General features: G+C 31.0%; 4 protein-coding genes across 6 annotated transcripts in view; 1 reads left to right on the forward strand and 3 right to left on the reverse strand.

Annotated features, from left to right (window-relative positions):
- Nucleotides 1-351: 351 nt before the first annotated feature.
- Nucleotides 352-4,694, reverse strand: LOC106769511. Of its 3 annotated transcripts, none has more exons than XM_014655174.2 (5): nt 4,195-4,694; nt 3,623-3,689; nt 1,775-3,528; nt 1,483-1,627; nt 352-1,133 (listed from the first exon to the last, which is right to left on the reverse strand). In XM_014655174.2, exons 3-5 carry the CDS (start codon nt 3,503-3,505, stop codon nt 505-507), a joined length of 2,505 nt encoding a protein of 834 aa, XP_014510660.1. In that variant the 5' UTR covers nt 3,506-3,528; nt 3,623-3,689; nt 4,195-4,694; the 3' UTR covers nt 352-504. The 3 variants fall into 3 exon arrangements, with proteins under 3 accessions (XP_014510660.1, XP_014510643.1, XP_014510651.1); XM_014655157.2 differs by having other exon boundaries at nt 352-1,136; nt 4,195-4,692; XM_014655165.2 differs by having other exon boundaries at nt 352-1,136; nt 4,188-4,692.
- A 5,430-nt stretch (nt 4,695-10,124) lies between these two features.
- On the forward strand, nt 10,125-13,471 carry LOC106769532 (rho guanine nucleotide exchange factor 8). Its single transcript, XM_014655195.2, has 7 exons — nt 10,125-10,898; nt 11,083-11,199; nt 11,632-11,786; nt 11,906-11,980; nt 12,066-12,338; nt 12,440-12,760; nt 12,853-13,471. The coding sequence occupies exons 1-7, from the start codon at nt 10,628-10,630 to the stop codon at nt 13,288-13,290; spliced, it is 1,650 nt and encodes a 549-aa protein (XP_014510681.1). The 5' UTR covers nt 10,125-10,627; the 3' UTR covers nt 13,291-13,471.
- Nucleotides 13,472-13,704: 233 nt separating this feature from the next.
- LOC106769556 (protein ABIL1) lies at nt 13,705-16,470 on the reverse strand. The gene is made up of 8 exons (XM_014655225.2): nt 16,030-16,470; nt 15,824-15,906; nt 15,281-15,428; nt 14,700-14,799; nt 14,528-14,564; nt 14,199-14,359; nt 14,024-14,088; nt 13,705-13,920 (listed from the first exon to the last, which is right to left on the reverse strand). The coding sequence occupies exons 1-8, from the start codon at nt 16,117-16,119 to the stop codon at nt 13,834-13,836; spliced, it is 771 nt and encodes a 256-aa protein (XP_014510711.1). The 5' UTR covers nt 16,120-16,470; the 3' UTR covers nt 13,705-13,833.
- Nucleotides 16,471-21,420: 4,950 nt separating this feature from the next.
- LOC106756303 (bark storage protein B) overlaps nt 21,421-21,653 on the reverse strand; it is a gene marked incomplete at its 5' end in the record, with an annotated part of 1,297 nt that continues 1,064 nt past the window's right edge. The window contains one exon of the mRNA XM_014638682.2: nt 21,421-21,429. Coding sequence (XP_014494168.2) covers nt 21,421-21,429 — 9 coding nt within the window. The remainder of the gene's footprint in view (nt 21,430-21,653) is intronic.

Consider the following 21,653-nt stretch of genomic DNA (forward strand, 5'->3'; position numbering starts at 1 on the left):
TCAACTAAACCCATATTTTTTAATGGATAATAATATGATTATTCATATATCATTAATACTTATTTGTAATATTTTTTTTTTCATTTATCTGGATATTCTCTCTCAAAATCCTTCAAACCAATCTTATAACTCTCAAATCGAAAAAGTTAAATCTATAATCTCTCACATTTTCTTCCAATTTTTATTGTCACTAAACCAACTTTCTAACTCTGGTCTAAACAATAATGTGGTGTAGTTTGGTGTCTACAATTCCATTTCTTTTCCACATTTTCCAATAGCTTGATATTAGCATGGAAGGTCAAAGAACACATTAGAGAATAATCCAATGGCAGGAGTATCATTATACTATACTAAAAGAAAAGGTTATTCATAGCAAAATTATGCAACTTTCTGCAGCCAAGGTGTTCAACTCTTCTTTCTTGTATCAATTCAATGAGTCCTTTATATACAAGTTGAAGATGCTGATATCTAAAGGCTGTATACATGGTCTCAAAATATATGTAATCATAAATTTACAATTATCTCTTCAATCAATCCACCTAAAACTAGGTTCTCTACTTCATTCACAACTTGCTCAGCTTCATCTGCAGAAAATCCATGCCTCCAACCCCAGTTCCATATTCCATTCATCAGTCCATTGTTTCCTTTTATATCTCTCTCCATCATTGCATATATATTATCTGAAGCCACTTTTTCACTGTAAGATGTTAGATTCTCAATGGCACTACACACTTCATCAACCAACCTCCCTAAAGAAATGTGCAATCTTGGATTCCCCGCACAAGTTAGCAATAAAGGGTTAACTGCTTGTGATCCCTGCAAGCTTTTACGCTCAGTGACTTCATTTGCACAGTCCAAAAAGAGTAAGAGATTGGATATTCGCTTAGTTTCACTTTTTGGTAGGAGCTTGGGACAGTCAACATCAAGATTGAGGAACTTCTCTGCATGCTCAATAAATGATTGACTTGTCAGAAGCAAATATTTAAGCTCGGAGTTCTCTTTGTCAGCCTTGTAATCTGTTTCACTGATATTGATGCTGTCATGAGCTTTCTCAGCAAGAATGATATCATTTTCATGTTCAGACTTGAGCATAAAGTAATCATCACTAGAAGAACTCTGGTTTTGCTCAGAAACTTCTGTAATAAAAGAAAAATTATGTCAAAACTCATGAAGAAACCTATGGTTTATAGGAGTTTAATTTCTATGCACTGTCAATAAAAATAACTGGTGGATCTAAAGTTAATATGTTTGTTTATAGTTTTAAGAAAGTGAGGGGATGAAACTGCTACCATCTTTTAAGGTATTTATTGTAAAAGTCATGAACTCACTACACTTGACAATTCATGATTCACTATCAGTGCAATGGCTATTTTATCTTTGTATGGCAGCTATCCAAACTTTTTCAAGAATATTACATGCATAACCTCTCACATGTAATTGCTAAAATGTGGCACCAGTGAAGATAACTTGAGAGAAATTTACCTCTAATCTTACTTGCAGATGCATATACTTCTTCATGCTCCATCGCAAGATCATCTGCTATTGTAGTTATTATTCTAATCTCAGGGCAATCATCTTTATGAGAAACAGCAACACTCATTGCTTCTTCTTGGCCTAACTGTTGATCCTATTCAGAAAAACAACGAATTAGAATTCAGATTGAAGGACTTGCTTCATTAATGGATTTCTATCCCATACTCATATTTCCAAGAGATGATACACAATACTGTTAGATTCGCGAGAGACAAAAAGATGAGAGCAAAAGTAAACTTACGACTGGTTTAGCTGCTTCAGGCTCAGCAACAGCAGGCTTTTGCTTCTTCATCTGTTTCTTATTCTGTTCCTTGGAATAAGTAATCTTTTGGCTCTTTGGTTTTGATATGGTATTTGAATTTGAAACAGTGCTCTTTCTGCTGGGAGTCTCATTCTTTTCACTTCGGGAGCCACTCTGTGGCTTCCTAATCTTGGTACTTGTAGAGCTTATTTCTCCTTGATCTTCTTGGGATTTTGTCACAACTTTGGGTTTCGAAACCTCAACTACTGGTATAAGATTTTGTTGTTGATGTTTGGGTTTTGAAACCTCCTTTTCTGAAAGCTTTCTACTAGTGGCAATGGTCTTTACCTTAGCTTTTCTATCAGCAGTTTCATTTACATGTGATTTGTGACTGAAATGACTAGGCAGTCTTACCTTACCTCCTGGAGCCTTCTCATTTTCAATAGGCTTGATTTCTTTCTCCTTCAACTCCACAACCTCTCTGACGAGCTTAGTTCTTTCCTCTTTGGTAAGCCTTTTGGATAAATGTTCTTCCATTTTTCTCCCCACGTTGGTGGTTGAGTCTTCCTTGTGTTGGAACACTTTGGAAGGGGCAGCTTTTGCTTTTAGATTTCTGAGGGATAACTTTTCTGGAGGAACAACATGGTCATAACTGTTCACACATTCCTGATATGGACTACATCGAGGTTTCATAAGTACAATAGGAGGTAAATCACCATGTTTGTAGTGTGCATCAAAGGAAGGATGGACATAAACATTATGCTCTCTGACAGGACTCTTCTTCAAAAGTCCATTGAAATGAGTAGTCTCAAGAATTTCCTTCAAAGTCATCTTACGTTCTAGACTAACATTCTCAACATTTTTTCTCACCTTAGGCATATCTATGTCAAATACATGTCTCTTCTGATTCAGAATCTTTGGACTCGCCAGCTGTTTCTGTATAATAGCTGGGAATGATCTTGAAGGGGCTTCTTCTAAACCCATCAGCTTGGCAACCAGATTGGATCGTCTTTCCCTCCTTGAAGTTGTTGGTGAGAAAGAAGAATCAGAAAGCTTATCATTCCAAGCACCAGAAGATTGGCTTGAGTTTGTTGAGTGGAATGTGGATGATGAATCCAACCCTTCAGTGGTTTTGAACAAATTTTGACTAACCAGGCTCTCCTTAATCACTTTCTTAAGCTCCTCGGTGCAGCTACTTGAAGAACCATCAGCTGAAGGCCAACGTCTTCGGAACCCCATTGGATAACTTTGTTCACCAAAGTGATCACAATGTGCAGTTCCATCAACCGGCATTGCATCAAATCTGCTGCTTTCAGGTTTCCCATTTTGTCTTCTCTTCAGGGTAGCCATGTGTTGTGAAGCTTCTTGCACCTTGCGAAGCATCAGTAGAGATTCTTGCAGGTCAAGAGCCCCTTTTAGCAAATCTTTTGCTATATCTTCAGAACTTCCATCATACATAAGACCCCTAGACCATGAATCAATCATGTTGTTCAACCTTTGAGCCCCTCTAGAAACCTCCATGAGCTGCAAGGATGATGGATCAAAAGACCTCTCAGCGGATCCTTTTGAAACCTTCTCCTCTTTGTCTTGTTTGTTAGCCAATGATGTCTCAGCCGGCCTCCTAGTTTTTGTCTTGTCCTTCATTTTCTGAGAACTGGTCCTGTATTTTCTTATAGCCCCACACTCAACTACCCCTTTTGGATCATCACATGTCATGAATGGTTTATACATGACTGAGTCTTGAGGGGGATATTCTGTCACAGAAATTTCATCAACAAACTGGAAGTCTAGTAATATTTTAACAACCAAAACAAACAACAATTGTTATTAAAATCTCAGAATACTTACATGGTCTTGTCTTCTTGGATCTCAGTTTGTCTACATGAGACAAAAACGAGGCTTGTTTTTTGTCTAACTGAAACATGTGCAATTAATTAATTAGTCGTCATCAACACAACAATTCTAGCAAAAAAGAGGAGGTAGATCAACATAGAAACAAACAAAAGAAAAAAAGTCTCGATCATTAGCTTGAACTGTCAAAATTAAACTATTTGCACATGTTTCCAATTGGACTCTTGAACCAAGCACAGAAAGAGAGTCGGAGATCTGTAAGAAATTCTCCACTGAAATCAGAAAGGACCCAACTTGAAAATGATTCCAAAAACTCAAACTTTAATCACACATCATCGTAATATTCACGAATATCGGCAAGCTAAGACATTTTTGTAATTCAAACTCCACTTTTTCTTTCCCAGATTAATATAAAAAAATTGACACTTTTCTTTTGTTTCTCCTCAGAGTTGATGATTGAACCAAACATTCAACATTCTCAGAAACTCACAGCAAAGAAGCTAAAACGCCAACCGTTTAATCCAAAAAGAAGTAAGAGTTCACGGTTTCATGCAACACTTACAACTTACCCTTGATTTTGTTTCACTGTTCATCACAATCAGCAGCACCAATCCGAAACCCAGATGAGAAATTCATGAAAAACAGATAAGAAAAAAAAGTTGCATTTATGGTGAGGAGGAGCCAGGAAGGCTTAGGGAAGCTTCGTCCAAGGGAGCGAGGTGCAAGCAAGAGACTCAGATCCACATGGGAAGAACAAAACAGTCAAATGGTTGCATTGACTTTGTTTTTGGATGAAGGGTAGATACAACAAACAACATTGAGCTTCCAAAAAATACAACACAGTGAGTGTTTTTCTTAGTATTGTTCAAAGGTATTTGTTTGGAGACAAGAAAATCACTGAAAGATCATGGATGTGAAAAATGGCAGCAAATGGCTTTGGTGGTACATAATAGTTGCAGAGTGCCAAAGAAGCAAAGCAAAACCTGTTTCAAAAGCACACGGGTCAGACAGTCAGAGTGGAAAAATGGCTCCACGCAAACCAGTTGATCAAAACAAAAATTTTGGTACTTCTTTTCTTCTAAAGTTATCATGTCATTATTATTTTTTAAAACACATTACCTTAAAAAGGTTGTTTTCATGAGACACTTTTGAAAATCAATAACCTATTGAGAACACAAGTTAATGTCATGGTAAAGTAAAATAATTCCACACACCCTCATACTTAAATATTATAAATTCATTAACTTTACAAAAATTAAAGTTAAAAATTATACAAACAATATCAGAAAATGTACTGTGTAATAAATCATCCATATCAGAAAAAAGTTAAACCTGTATAATGATATCAGTTAAACTATATAATAAATAGTGTAGTTGTAGTTGGAAACCTGGTCTTTACGGCACTCTACTGTTATGAAGATTGAGATTGGTCAGCAAGGACAATATTATTAAGGTTAAATTCGTTATTTGCTGTCATACGTAAATCATTGCATATATAATATAATATCTAGCTATGCCACCATATGATCTTATGTTTAATATTTTCTTTATTATATTGAAGGTTTTATTATTATGTTTTGTCACATAGCTTGAAACAAAAGTGCCTTAAAACAGTGCAGGTGCAGATAATTGAAGCAAACTGACAATAAAAAAAAAACTAGGAACTGAGCACTGCATCACAACCTAATAAATCAGTTAATGTAATGTTATAGTAAATTCATTTTTTCTGAACTTAGAACACCCTTTAATAAGATGTTAATGTCAATCTCTCGAAATACTAAAGTTTCTTTAAAAAGTTAACTTCTTTTAAGAAATGCTACTTCTTTACGTACACAGAAAATCATAAATTTGAAACACAGTTTAAACTTATTTGTTGTTCCAATATTAAAATTTGAAAATAACTCAAGTCCTCCAACAGGTGCTAAAAAATTATAAAATGTCTTTAGAGAAGGAAACAGGTTGCTGATTTTCTTGCAGAAACATGGTGTCTGATCCAGTTAGGTGATAATTAACCCTGTTTGATCAAGTTTTAGTCCCTTTGCATCCCTTGAAAAAAGTCCTTCTTCATTATAGTATTTTTTATTAGTAATTTAATTACAAGGATTTGAGTGTGGTAAAGACAATTAGTGTGTAATGAATAAACAAATTAAAAGATAGAATAATAAAAGCATTTAAAGTCAAATGTTTGCTTAGAATGAATTATTAATTACTGAAGATCCACTTGTCCCTACACTCCAACTAAAGTCTAAATTTGCCGGCATATTACTCGATCTTCAAACCAAATTCTCAATATTTAATGTTCATAACAAAAATTTCTACTTAATATATCTTTCCCAAGCATACCACTTTCCCATTGGTAAATCTGCAGTTAGTTTTTGATACTTTATTGCAGTATTTACTTTCCCAGAGCTTTTCTTTTTTCTTTATTTATTTCTTTGAAAAAAAATTAGGAAAGAGAAAAAAATCTGAAAAATTGTGAAAAGATCTGTTTTTGTTGGAAAAGTGTTTGATGGGTGCATTTGGTTCACTGAACAGAAAGAAAATCAATCCATTCATTGTTCACACACACCTCATATGAACCTTTGTATTGTATTGTACCTTTCATCATCATAATAATAATCATAATAATAATAATAATATTCATTTAAAGCCAAAGGGTTACTTAGTATTGCATTAGTTGAAAAACATAAAACCCCACCTATATCTGTGAAAAAAAATTCCTCATTTCATGTTCTCAAGTACAGTAAGTAGCTTTGAACAATATTAATTCAGACCTATAAGATTAATGTATTAACTTCAGTCATGAATTTTGCAGAGCATGCATTAAATAATAAGCATTGATAAGTACCTAAACTCAATCAACCAAAAACTGCATAAATAACAATTGGCAACATTCCACACCAAAATTGCCGTCTAAAATGTCTTATTATCAAAAGAAAACAACACTATCTAATAATACTTGTTTAATCTTCAAAATTTATGTGTAACTTTATCACTGAATGAGACTACTTAAACAAATCAAAATGAGCTTTTGGTATAACATAACATGATTTTGAAGCTATTTCTTAAACTTTGATTACAGAAAATAACTTTAATCAGCACCGATTTTTGTTTCCCAAACTAGTCTCTCTGTCTTCAATGAATTCCAAGTTTTCACTGTTGAACTGAACTTCATCTGCATTTTACACCTGTCAGTTGGTACCCTGAACGCTCAAACAAGTTACTGAAAGCACTTTTTTTAAATTAAGTCACAGGACTCTTGTTGCATTTCACATTTGGCCCCTATAATAAATGTAACTCAACCCTCACCACCTTTTTTTCCTTGTTTGGTTACAAATTTGAATTGAAGTCAGAGTCTGTTATTTTAAAAAGGGTGCAATGCAACTTAGACTTCAATGCTTCTCTATAACTTAGCAGCACAAAATTATGGTAGTTGTAATTCAATATGTGTGCATACCAAATCAATTAATTGATGCTTATTCAAGCATCAAAGTAAAAAAGGAAAGAAAAAAGAAGAAGACAGAAACTGTTGAATCAAATATCAAAACTTCACTGCTATTCCAAGACAGCAATATTATTGAAAGAAAGTTTTGCACTTCCCGCCTCATGAAGGAACATGGTTTTACAAAATCAAAAATTGCAAAGATGGGGAAAAGGTGTGTGCAATTGAAACTGAATTGGATTTAGACAAACAAGGAAAACAAAAATTGACGTGTAAGCTTGGCCCATTCCTCAATTATATGGTCTTCAACCCTAAAATCAGTGTAGCCTTTTCCCTACTAAATACAACTTTTTTTTCTGCTTTACACTGTTAACTTTCCCCTATCAATTCCCCATCATCTAATTCAAAATTTTCATGTTCTGTCCATTTCTGGTGGCTAAGCAAATGGAGTGAAATCATGAATCAAAGAGGAAACTATCTTCAATTTCAAACTTTGTATGTGACCAACATGATATCATGAATTTTAGCAAATACGTATCTCACTGAGACATTCAAGACAAAAGAAGACTAGTTTGTAGAATATATAACAGAAGGGTCAAAAATCACAAAAGCTAAATTAGNTACCAACCCTTTTGGTTTCCCTTCTCATATATCACTCAACCTTTGCCTTAAATAATTGAAAGGTAAACAAAGCAACTGGGTTTTGTTTTTCCAAAGTTTCTTTCACATCTATAGGAAAAAAATAAACCTTGAAAATCTCCATGGAGACACCATCTGCAAAATTTGAATTTAAACTTAGACAAAGTATAGGTGGCAAGCCAGCAAATGCACATAATCAAAAGGACAAACAAGAGTTATTACAAATTTTGTTCTGTTTTAACAGTGAAAAAAGAGTTTATACATAAACTTCTGTTATCTGCATTTATGTGAAATGTTTATACTGATAAAAATGACTGAGATAATTTTTTACCTGAATAATAGTAATTAATTATGTGAAACTTTTTATATTTGGAAAAGAAAAAGTGAAATAAAAAGTGTTTGGGAAAAAGAATGTATCACAATGTTGGAAAATCCTTATCTGGATTTGAATGATGTTGAACACAGATTCTCACACACAAGGTCCCACTGGTACAAAAGAAAACAATAAAAAGCCAGNTGCTGGTGCTGCTTGTATTTTTGTGACCCATGATGAGTGTTGGAATGAGACATCTTGTTATCTACCTTCTTCTCTCAGTGCTCATCGATTTGATGTTTTTGTAGTCTTTCTTTGTTTTTATGTACTTGTATGGCTATGTTATTATACATATAATGTATATATACGAGACTAATTGTTCAATAATTGCATAGTTAAACTGGTTTATGATGCAGCATGTGACTCAAGTACAGGAAATGATTTAACACTGTAAAATAATCTTTGTAAGATAATGATAGTTAGAGACTATTACTTATCTCACCATGATAAAGCTAAACAAGGTGGTGGTTGATCTCTCTTTGTCAATAATGATTGTTATTTTATGTTTTTGTTGTGGCTTTTTCTTGTCAATTTTTTGTTCTAGATCTTCAAAAGGTTGACCAAATGATANGTTTAAAAGCTTAGAACAACTTTTCTGCATAAACTATTGTGGAATTATTCAATGGTTGCTTTCCAAGTTCTTCATTTCCTCCTTAATTCTGGGTTAGAAGGATCATGGAGGGGACAAAACAGTGTTGGTTAAAGGTTGAGGAGTTTCATTTTAAAATTAAATTTAAATAATTATCATAAAAATTCATTATTTTTTACTAGTATATATATGATATTTTTTGAATGCAGAAAAATATAGTACATCTTATTCTGTCCTGTGTTATTATAAAATTTCATGTTGGAGTTCATATTTCAAATTACTGTACTTTTTTTTTATATTTTTTTCAAGATGGGCCTAAACACAATGTTAGGAGGAGGCCCACGTGTGAATTTTTTATATTGCAAAATATAATTCTATCAAAGTAAGTTATGCACAGAAATAAAGGCGACATTAAATCTAATAATATTTTTTTTTTTGTTTTCTTTCTCAATCTCTCACTATGCATAAATGTCGATGAATTTACTTGCATGATATTATTGATAAAAAGTATAGAGAAATTGTATAAATTCATGAAACATTACTTTAATTTTTAGTTTTATTAGAATAGTTATTCCTTTGAAGATTTTTCTCTAATTTTGTAACAAATAGATGCTAAGAATGCACATTAATATAGTTTGTGATTATTGTGGTAAATTTTACTTTGTTGTTAGTATTTTCTTCTAATTATAATACCATGAATGATGAGAGAGTATACATGTTCATTTCTTCTTATTTACTTTCTATTGATTTTTTTTTCCTTTTCTCGTTTAGAGATGTGAAAATGAATTATAAATATAAGTCAATCGAAGTCATCATAATTTTGAGTTGAATTGAATTGAGAAAATTTTATTTTAAATCTTTAGATGAATATTGAATTAAATCGGACTCAGTTAATCTATGTGTTAAATGTGTTTGAGTTTGGTTGAAAGTAGATTGATCTGGAATTCACCACCAATGATATTTTTTTAGTTTTTATATAGAAAATATCAAATGTAATATCTATATATGATTTATAATATCAAAAGTCTATAAAATTATGATTTATTTTATATTTTTTTTTATATTATAAAATAATGAGATGGTATTGTTTTATAAGAATATATTTTATACAACTTAATTATTATAAGAAAATATTAATATACAATTCAAAAATACGAGGGAATAATTGTAATGAGAAGTCACGTTTTAATTACATAAGTATTTAAACTCTTAGTTTCATATTATAATTCCATCTTGCTATGCTATTATCTCTCTTTTATATAGAAATTGTTGAAAAAAATAATTTTGATGAACAAAGAGAAAAATAATGAAGTCACATATGATTTGCACACTAGCTAAGTTTGTTGTGTTCTAATTATAGTCATCTCATTCTGTTGCTTTCCTTAAATTAATCCAAATTTCTTTTCAAATTAACAGAAAACATGACAACCATTGAATGTGTTTGTCAAAATGCCATTTTCTTCATTCATTCTCTCGTTCAACTGCTTTTCCTTCAATTTGTTTTGCATTTTTGGCATCAATAAACAGCTATATTTAGATTAATGGTTTTGCTTGCCATTTATGGAAATCAATGGAAAGTATGAACTTCTCATCCATTCATTCAGAAACAACCTCAACAGATTACTGCCCTGCCATTTTTTCTATTTACCTTGTCCTCAAACTAGCCATGTTATTTTCTGCTTCAAACATAAACACCACAATTCTATGAAACAACGTCAAGTTTTTCATTTTCTCTTAAGTTTCTTTGCTGACATCCTTTGACATACTCTTTTATAGAAGGGGTTCTTGTTTCTCTCGTTGATCAAACAGTACTCTAAAGGGAATAAAACATCAAGAAGAGGGAACACATCAAACTTAACTTCAGGGCCAACAACATTTCGCCCTCCAATTACTTGTTCCTTTGTTTTTTTTACAAAAACAAAGGTAACAGCTTGACACTCAAAGAAGGTCCGATCAACAATGGTTCGAACTTTTCATCATCACCATAGTGGCATGCAGAAGTCCAAATCTTTTCATTTCAGAAGGATGTTTGAGTCAGGGAAGCATAGTCATGGTTTAGTTGATAAGGATCATGACGATGCAGGTGAAAGTGATAGGATATACTCAAAAAGCCTTGATTCTAGGAGCTCATTTAATCACTCCATGGATTTTCATTTCCCATATAGCGATCACAGTCCAGCACCAAGCTTGGGAGTTGAAGTACCTAGAATGCCTCCAAAGAAACCAACTGGTATATTTGATCTTCCAACTTTAATTCAAGTTAAGATTGTGGCTGGATTTCAAATAGCAGTTAAATTAATCTGATCACTCTCAAAGTGAAGAAATGAAATCATAAAGTGTTTGTTAGTAGTTATAAGAAGATCAAGAACACTAAGCATGAATTTCTAAACAGACTTTTTGTGCTTTTATTTCAGACACTGACTTGATGAAGGAAAGGTTTGCTAAGTTACTTTTAGGAGAAGACATGTCAGGTGCAGGGAATGGTGTTTCTTCAGCCTTGGCTCTATCAAATGCCATAACAAACCTGGCTGGTATATGCCTTTTTTACCTCAAATTAAGAGTCTAGATTCTCTATTGGGGTTTTTTGATGATGTCCTCTGCTGAACATTACCAATACACTGATATTTGTACTTTAAAAATCCTTTTAGTATATTTTAAAACATTCAAATCATTGTCCATCAATGTATTTTTAAGGCACAACAGAGAAACAGTACAGAAAACCCAGTAGAGAATCCAAATTCCTCAAATTAATGTGTGCCAATTGACTATTTTATTGTTCCTACTACCTTGTAAGGGGATTGAAATGGTTTCCAGAAGATGAAGTGTGATTTAAATCATGTATAACAAATAGATACTGTAGTCATCTCAATTCTAGTTCAAACACTTGAATATTTAGAGTGTGACTGACTGAAATTTGTTCTCTCAAGTCTCAATGAAATTTGCTTCTTTCTGATGCAATGCAGCATCTGTTTTTGGAGAAATATCAAAGCTGGAGCCAATGGCCTCAGATAGAAAGGCCAGGTGGAGAAAAGAAATTGAGTGGCTCCTATCTGTCACTGATCATATTGTTGAATTTGCTCCATCACAACAAATAGCTAAGGATGGATCAAGCATGGAGGTACGCAGCCTTATTGTGTTGTCCACTTCTCTTACCCCTACAAATTCAAGACTAATATATTACTAACTATATTGGTTTCAATTTTATCATTCAAAGCAATATGTTCTGACATTGTGCAGATCATGACTACTAGACAACGAACTGATCTGCTCATGAACATCCCCGCCTTGCGCAAGCTTGATGCAATGCTCATTGTAAGTTGTTAAATCTTATCTGAATCACTTTGTTCAAATGGCTTCACTTCACCCACTTTGGACTAACTAGATAGAGATGAAACAGGACACCTTACAAAACTTCAGAGATCAAAATGAGTTCTGGTATGTCTCTAAAAATGACGAGGATCCTGATGGTATCTCTAACAGCAGGAAGAGCGACAAATGGTGGCTACCAACAGTTAAAGTTCACCCAACAGGGCTGTCTGATGGGGCCGTAAAATGGCTACAGTTCCAGAAGGACAATGTTAACCAAGTGCTTAAAGCAGCCATGGCAATAAATGCTCAAATACTATCAGAAATGGCGATCCCTGAAAACTATATTGAATCTCTCCCCAAGGTAATAAAATTAAACCAAACGAATCTCCAACTGGCTTAATAATTTCATTAGCACTCAAAGCTTGGAACTTGGGTCAATCTTCTCCTTCTTGTCTTTGTCAGAATGGTAGAGAAAGCCTTGGTGAGTCAATCTACAAGAGCATTACAGTGGAATACTTTGATCCTGGGCAATTTCTCTCAACAATGGACATGTCCACAGAACATAAAGTGCTTGACCTCAAGAATAGGATGGAAGCTTCCATTGTGATATGGAAAAGGAAGATGACCAATAAGGATAATAAGTCTTCCTGGGGTTCAGCAGTGAGCATAGAGAAGAGAGAACTCTTTGAGGAGAGAGCTGAGACAATATTGCTGATGCTCAAACATCAGTTCCCAGGGCTTCCACAATCTTCACTTGACATTAGCAAAATACAATACAACAAGGTGAAAACAACACTGCAACTAGTTTGTTCATGTTATAGTATTATGTCTAGATGGTCACTGACAAATTTTTAATGCTTTCAAAATGAACACAGGATGTGGGACAAGCCATCCTAGAGAGCTACTCAAGAGTAATAGAAAGCCTGGCTTACACAGTTTTGTCAAGGATTGAGGATGTCTTGTATACTGATTCAGTGGCAAAGAACCCTTCATTGGCAGTGAGCAGCAGAAGGGTTTCAGTGGATTCTTTACCACTATCTGGGAGGACTTCCCCAAACTCTGAGGATGCAGATTCCAACATTCACTCTTCAGATACACCACCTTCAATGACTCTCTCAGATTTCATGGGTTGGACTTCAATCAAGGAGGAGTTGGACGCAAAGAACAGTAACGTCACTGGAGATTTAGAGGATTTCGTGGACGAAAATGATGAAAAGAGTGCAACTAAATCTCCTGATTGTGCTCAGAAATCTTCTTATTTGGACAAGCTTGAGTATTTGAATGCTTTAAAAGCTCCCATAGCTCGACATTAATATCAATGATAAATTGGAATGGGGAAGAGAGAAGAAATATTAGAAATATTGGAACCCATGAAAAGAGAAGCTACTGCGTAAACACTCTCATCTAGGCTTTGGTTATGCAGAAGTATGATCTTACTTATGCTTCTTATTATAACCCGTTTGTACATTATGTCATTCAGACTTAGGTTGTGTAATTACTGGACTGGTTGTAACTTATTTATATCTTTACTTCAAAATAGTGGAAGATTGATAGTCCTGGTAAAATCACTGTAGAAATATTCACCCTTAGTTGGAACCCAATCTGCAGTTCGTTGGCACCTGAAGCCTTGTCATGTTCAGAAGTACAAGTTCAAAATGTATGATCATTCACTTGTGCTAAAACCTAAAACTAAATCATTATAACCATGACGATATTTGCTATCAGAATTGTAAAAGTAACTACTTTCTAAGTGCCTCAACATACAAATATTTGCAAATAATGTTTGGTTCCAGAATCATACAACTTCCATGAGTTCTTAAGGCTAGTAGCATTTCCATTACAATCAATATAGTTTTTCAATGGATCCGTTTAGTACGCCGAATGAGCCATAAGATGTCACTGCCATGCAAGGATCTTCTATGGCGTGTAACCTTCGGGGAACCCTGCAAAAGAAAATAAAAGCCTTTCACAATTACAAATCTATGACTCATAAAAACCAATTTATTATGCAACATTAAACAGGTTAGAGTACAGAAACAAACTCACTTGAAAATGAAATGTAGGATTTGAAACTTTTGTTAAGACTGACAAACCATCCCGAACAGGTACCACTGTAGTGTTAGTATGGAAAGAAAATTATGTCAGAGATGCAACTAAAAAGAAAGCTTTGTAGAAGAACAAAATATTATACTTTTGGTATTAGAAGAACATAATGTTGTACCCATGGTCACATCGTTATGTGTGTTCAATGTAGTAACACTGGTTGGCTTCAAATTCTTATCTGCATGTGGCTTTTGGGTGTACAAGAAAAGTGGCAATTCCTCCTGCTTTTCTAGTATGTGTTTGTCTTCTACTTTTGTGGGATCTTCAGTTTCAGAATCTCTGGATAAAATAAGAATATATTAAAGACAAAAGTGAAATGTAATATATAGTTCATTTTCATCATGATGGTGATGAGAATGTCATGCTCTTCCTTGCTTCTGACAATGAGAGAACATGTGGTCAGACAATAACTGTTGTCAGATTCATGAGGGTATTGAGAATTAGTACCTTAATTTCTCACTGCTTGATCTCTCAAGAATGGGTGCTGATCATGGAAAAAAGGTAAAAAAGACACCACAAATAAATGAGATAAATGGAAAAGTAATAATGGACTGACAGTATAATGTAATTGATTAGAAACACTTTTGTCACTTTCAAAAGAACAAAATCAAATATTTACGTGAAGATAAATAACGAGAATGGAATCTTGGCACTTTCTCCCTCCATCTCATCTGTGTGAGCGCAAGCTTATCAGCATATTGTTCACACGAGAAAAGTCTCTGAAAGAATCATTCAAGTAACTGTTAAGGATCTGCTACATATGTTAAAGTTGTGTCTTTTTCTTCTGCAGTGTAGAATCTATTTTATGGCTTTTGTACTTTTCTATGGTAACTATTACTCTATTATTATATTTGTGATCATACAGTTTTCATCACTAACGTGTAAGATATTCTGTGAATAACGAGTTACTGTTTTCAAATAAACATTAATTAATCAGCAAAACAGACAAACTAGTAGGAAGCATATATAAGTTGTTTAATGTTACAAACTGATTAGTGAATATCATTGCTCTCTGTTTTATGCAAATTCTAATTTTTAGCTAACATACTTTGTTAAAAAATGGATTTTAAGTCTACCAGAGCTTGTAAGAAGAGGTTTTAAATCCAGTTATATAATATAAATTAATTTTATTTTTAATCGATGTAAGACTTCTAATTAAGTATATTTTGAGCAAGTGCAAAGTAGCAACACAACACTAACTTGTTTGAGGCACTGAATTCGTGACTCAGCCTCAGAAATTGCACTTGTTTGAGAGATAAGGCCTTCAAGATTAGCTGAGACGTTTCCAAGATGATCAACTACAGTGACTATGGCCCTGCATATGTATTCTTTTGTGTTTTCCATCACACTGCAATGTACACAAATTCCAACACACATGGGTCAGCACATCCAGCAAACAAACTCTTACAAAATTAGAAAGCTCAATGTAAAAGATGTATAACTGAATATGTTGGAAACCCCTATGATAAAAATATAATACATAGGTAATTGCAAAGATAAACCAGTTTTATAAGATTGAGATGAATTTAAAATTATTTTCTAACATAATATTAAGGTTTTTTCTTATAAAATTTGTTAGGTGTATTGTATCATTCACCCACTTTAACAGGGTATGTAAACATGGACCACCATAGCATAGGAAGAATGAATCTTGAACCTCATAGCAAACTGCGAAACATAAAAGCACAAGGCTAAAGCCAAAAGCAGAAAATAACATTCAGATAAGAGTATGGAAGAACTAACTCTCTCTTAGCTTCACTTTTCAAGAAAGTCGTTTCACAATAATCTGCAGCATGGTGCAGCTGAGACTGCAGTTCTCTTAGCTCCTACAACCACCATAAACAAAACATGGAACTTCATTGAAAGACTGCAGAATACTAGAACATCAGAAAGAATACACCCAATAAGTACTTTTGCATGTATACAGATAGATATAGAAAAGCATGAACCTGAAAGGAATTTTGAAAGCGCATGTCTTCTTCTACTTCAGCATCAGCTTCTGGTTTTTCAAGGCAAGGAAAGTTGAAATTCACCTCCATGCTCTTGCTGCTGATTCAGAAGAACAAACAAGAGTTGAAGCAGCAAAAACAATGCCAAGTCAAATATAAGAGTTCCTTATCTTCTCCTTATGCTGAATGAGACTTGTGAATGTGTATATGAGTATACTATATGCCTCATTTTCGTGAATCAAGGAAGTGACAAACAAGAATCATGTCACGAATGGAGGCTTGTGTGCTGTGACATGTTGAAAGAAACAAAACTCAATAAAGAGCAGATTAGGAAGCACAGAACATATGGTGGAAGATGACAAACAACAGTTTCAGTCCCGTGACATTCTGTTTTTCTCTTTTGTGAGCTTTTATGTTAAAAGGCATCGTAATGACTGACACTACAGTGGTACTTGCATTACAGATTTTATTTTATACCCATTTCAAAATTGACTGAACAAAAAATTGAAGCTTAGAACTACTGATTTGGATTATCTTCTAAAATTCCTTTGGTAAGGACAAGGTAATGTTGCTTTTACTCTTGTAGCGTCTCACTGTATTTCTATATATAAACAAAATCACATATTTGCCAAAATTCATAAATGGTTGAGATTTTTCAGATTTGGTTTGAGATAAACGGCACAAGCAACTCTGCAAAGGGCTCATGTGACGGACAGACACATTTGTAAAGGATGCCACTCACTGAAGAAATGACAGTGTGCCAAGTGTCGAAAACTCAGGAAATCATTATAAGACGTTTGTTTTTGCAGTAAAAACAGAATCACAAACTTTTACATTCCTTCTACATATTAGAAAGGAAAAATAGTAAAAAAAAAAGAGTATTTTTTTGTATTTTTAGGAAAAAAAGAAAGAGTAAAAAGTACCCAAAACAAAGATAATTTTTTTACAATCATTTAACACTGTTCTTTCTTGCTTTTTACTCTTTTTCTTTCTTGAAAAAATACAAAAATTTACTTTTTTATAACCATTTTACTCTTGTACTATGTGTCAAATGAAGTTGTCACTCTATCATTACTACTAGTGTCAAGTGAATATAAAAAGAAAAATATTCTTTACACATCTCAATTTTTTTACGTTCATTTACCGTATAATTGATAATGGAAAGATTTTAAATAGTTGTGATACTTACAATATTACGGAAATAAAAATAAACACTGAAAATAAAATATCAATTATCTTAAAAATAAAATATGTTTAATCTATAATAAAATAATATTGTACCTAAATAAACAGAAAATCATAACTATATATATTCCTATTTTATCTCTGTCAAAATCAAACTAAATATTACTAAACCAAAAAAACTAATAAAATAATATTTAAACAAAATTATTAATAAAATCTTAAAATTTAAGTTTATTCCAACAAATTTGGCAGTATATTTACTTATTTTTTACTTTTTTTTAAAAAAATATAAAAGTTTACATTTTTACGACCATTTTATTTCTGTAATATGTGTCAAATGAATATAAAATTGTGTTATAGTATCGAAAAAAAACTTGTGTGAAAGTCAAAATATCATTTATCTTGTTTTTCATAGATTATTTCAAGAAAATTCAAAGTAAAAAAAAGAAAAAGATTCACAAAACTAATTAAATTTGAATAAAATTTATATAAGAGATTTGACATTACTTAAATCCAAAAGAAAATGAATTTAAGCTTGTAACATTTTCATTTCTATCAAACTTACACATGGATTCTCATCAGTTTTAAAGTTGGATTTTTGAATTGATAAATGTATTTGAAATGTGTTCATTGAATTTATAAATTAGGGAATTTGATTTTCACTTTATTTTAATTTTGAAGTGTCATCTAAAAGACTATTTGAAAAAGGATATGGTGATGTGATGAACATGATTTTTCCTTGCTTCTCACTGCATTGACCACTGCACAGAAAGCTAGCAAGCATGTGCAGTGCTTGAAATGCTATTCTTAAGATCAACTCAAAAGGGAGTTTCTTTCTCACTTTCCACAATCAAAGTTTTTAGTTATATTTATACTTTCAGTAACATGTGCACCATATGCAGAAGCTTTTTAATTAATGAAGGTTTTGATTTAATTATTCTAATCCCAATTATAAGAGAAAATTGAATAAGTTGTTGTGTAATTAATAGTAAACATTATGTTCATTTCATATTTTGATTTTTAGAGAAAAAATACGTATTAATGCTGTTTTCGAACCTTAATTCAAATTTCAAAAATTAGAAATATTTTTCATTGCCCTAAATTTATAGAAAAAAAAATACCATATATTGTTTGGGGTAGGATTCCACGAAACCAATTATAAAAGAATCCAAAAGAAATAAAACAGAAAACTTTAATTTAAAATATAGTTCCTTATTTTTTATTGGTGTTTCGACTCTTACATTTACTACCCCTAAGTAATTATAGATTCAACAATATTTTTTTACAGTAATAAAAGTTTTGGATTAAATATATTGTTAGTAGTTGAATTTTAATGTAAAATTAAAATCCGTTTTTTTGTCAGATTTTGATAATTTTGAAATTTGAAAAAAGAATGAATAGATAGAATTTTTTCACTTGATTAGTTTTTGAGTAATTTATATTATTTGTAATGTTTCTGCTAAAATGTAAACTAACATCATCGTTTAACATATGAAGAAAATTAAAATTATTGAATTAAAAATATTACGTTAATTTATTTTTAAAGTTTAACAATTAAAATATATTAAAATTTGAGAAAAAGAACAATTTTAACTTTGTGTATAAATTTAATAGTACAAACTTATTTAATCCAACAAATTTTCCTTCAAAATGGGTTGGGTGTCTTGGTTTTGAGATGAGTTGGGCCCATTGGTAAGAAATTGGGCCCATCAGAAGGGAAGTGAGAATAATAGAGCATATGCATTACAACCCATTTAATTTAAAATATCTATATTTTTACATATTATATTATTCATATGTTTTACTTCATTCTATACTAATCTGACAACAAAAACAAAGGAAAAAAAAAAGAGAATAAAAAAGAACAAAGATCAAAATAAAAAAGAAATAGAATAAACATTTTTATATGTTATCAAATTTATGATAAAATGTTATGTAATTTTTTCCATTGATTATAATAAAAATAATTAATTGAGTTTTTAAATCGTGAGGTTATAATACGTAAATTATATTTTATACCATGAACACGACAAATTATTGAAATAAAATTAATTCTTTATCAATACATAAGCAAACTTAAATTCACAAAATTAATCACTTTGTAAATCTCTTACAATCTTAACCACAAAAATTTTAAGGATGTAACATAAAAAAGTATTTTATTTTAATTGGTTGAAATTCAGTAAAAAAAGTTAAGAGGGTAGAAAGAATTTCTTTTATTTTTAATTAGATTTAAATTTTGTTTTAATTAAAATCTCATTTATCATTAATCTTAATTGAGTTTTATTTTAGTTAAAATTCATTAAAAAGGTAAAAAGTGCAACACCACTTCTTCAAATTTTAATTAGATTTAAATTTTATTTTGATTAAAATAATTCCTAAGGAAAGAAAATAAGTGTTCTGCACTAAAACAAAAAAACATATATTGAATATCAATGAATATGATAAATTTTTAATCGTATTAAATTTTAATTAGATTTATGTTTTATTCAAACTCAATACATTCATCTCTAAAGAAAAAAAAATAACATACAAGTGTAAAATGTAGTGACAGAAAAAAAAAATTTACACAACTTTAAGATTTTATTTAATAATTCTAATAATTTAATTACAATGTAAGATAATAAAATCTTACTATTTAAATCTCCATTTTACGTATGATGATTTTCTCATATATTTTTATTAATCTAACTAGGGATGAGCAAATAGAAGTGAACTGTACTATTAAAATTTGTACTGAACTAAAAACTAATTTGTCTAAACTGAACTGTTGACAAACTGAACTGTTTTTTTGTTTTACCAAACTTTATCGAACTGTACTAAATTGTACTAAATTACAATATAAACTGGAGTGAACTACTAACTATACTAATTTTAAACTGAATTGTACTAATTTTAAACTGAATTATACTAGTTTTTTAAATTAAATAATATAAAAATATATGTTCTTTTTAATTGAAATTTATTTTATTTTATTCGTAAGTATCTTACAAATTAAATTTTTTAATTATTTGATATTATAGTTTTCTATTTTATTTATATTTGTTTTATTATTATATGTGTATGAAAATTAATTTATTTTTTATTTATTTATTTTATTTTATTTTATAATAAAAATATATAAAAAATAACGTCATATACTAACACTATATATATATANTNTATATATATATATATATNTATATANATATNTATATATATATATATATATATATATACATATATGTATATATATATATATATCGGGGTTTGTTAACACGCGTACGCCTGTTTTTCAGTTGGTACGTTTTAACAATGTGTACCAGATTATAGTAGACAAAAATACACTCATTTATCATGAATTCTAAGTTTTAAGGTCAAGGATATTTAAATAATTTTCATTCTCAAAACTAAAAAAAAAAAAAAACCCAAACCCTTACTCACCTGATTCCTCTCAACCCTTTCTTTTTCATCTCTCTCACTCCAACATTTTCTCTGTCATCCCTATTGTCCCAATTGAAAAAAAAAATCAGAAACCCTTGCCTAACCCTTGTTATACCTATTTCTTTAATTTCCTTATGTCCCTTTTTTATCACTGAATCAACTTCTACATGCGTTTAAAATAAACTTTAACCACTGTGCAAGCTAAAAAACAGTAAAATTTTTTACCTTTGAGATTTGAAAAGAGTAACATAAAATGACAAAGTTTATATTCATTTTACACCCATTAATAAATATAAAATGATTATAAAAGAGTAAACTTTTTCAAATTTTAAAAAATATATCTGATTCAAATTATCACCACCATCTTCAATTGGATTCAGATGAGAGAAAAAGTGTTAGAGTGATGACAGAGAAAATATTGAGATGAGAGAGAAAATATCTCTGATGACAAAAGGTTTCTAATTTTTTTTTTCAATTGGGGCAACACTAGGATGATAGAGAAAATGTTGGTACATTTTAGAAAAGTATACCAAGTTTTAAGTTACAAAAGCATTCCTATTTAAAAAAAACATACTTTAAATATAAGGATACTTTAGTAATTTTAAAATTTAATTTAAATAAAAAATAAAAAAGGTAGTTATTCATTAATTGTTTTTTAAAATAAAAAATAAAAATAAAGGTAGTTATTTTCCACTACTTAAGAAATATTTTTAATTATAATATTTTTAAATATAAATATAATTTTTATAGTTACATTGTTTTTTAAAAGAGTAAAAACAGTTCTCACTGAAACTGTTATAAGTTCAGTTTGTAAAAACCGAACCATAAAATAGTTAAGTGAACTTTTAGTAAATGTTGATAAGTTTTTTTAGTATGATATAATACAGTTAATTATAGTACAGTACAGATAAGTTAGTTTTGTCCAATCCTACTTTTCATACGATCTTAAGATGAGAAATATTATTATATAACATATACATCTATATATATATATATATATATATATATATATATAT

Source organism: Vigna radiata, chromosome 1, assembly GCF_000741045.1.
Source record: "Vigna radiata var. radiata cultivar VC1973A chromosome 1, Vradiata_ver6, whole genome shotgun sequence".
NCBI lineage: Eukaryota > Viridiplantae > Streptophyta > Magnoliopsida > Fabales > Fabaceae > Vigna > Vigna radiata.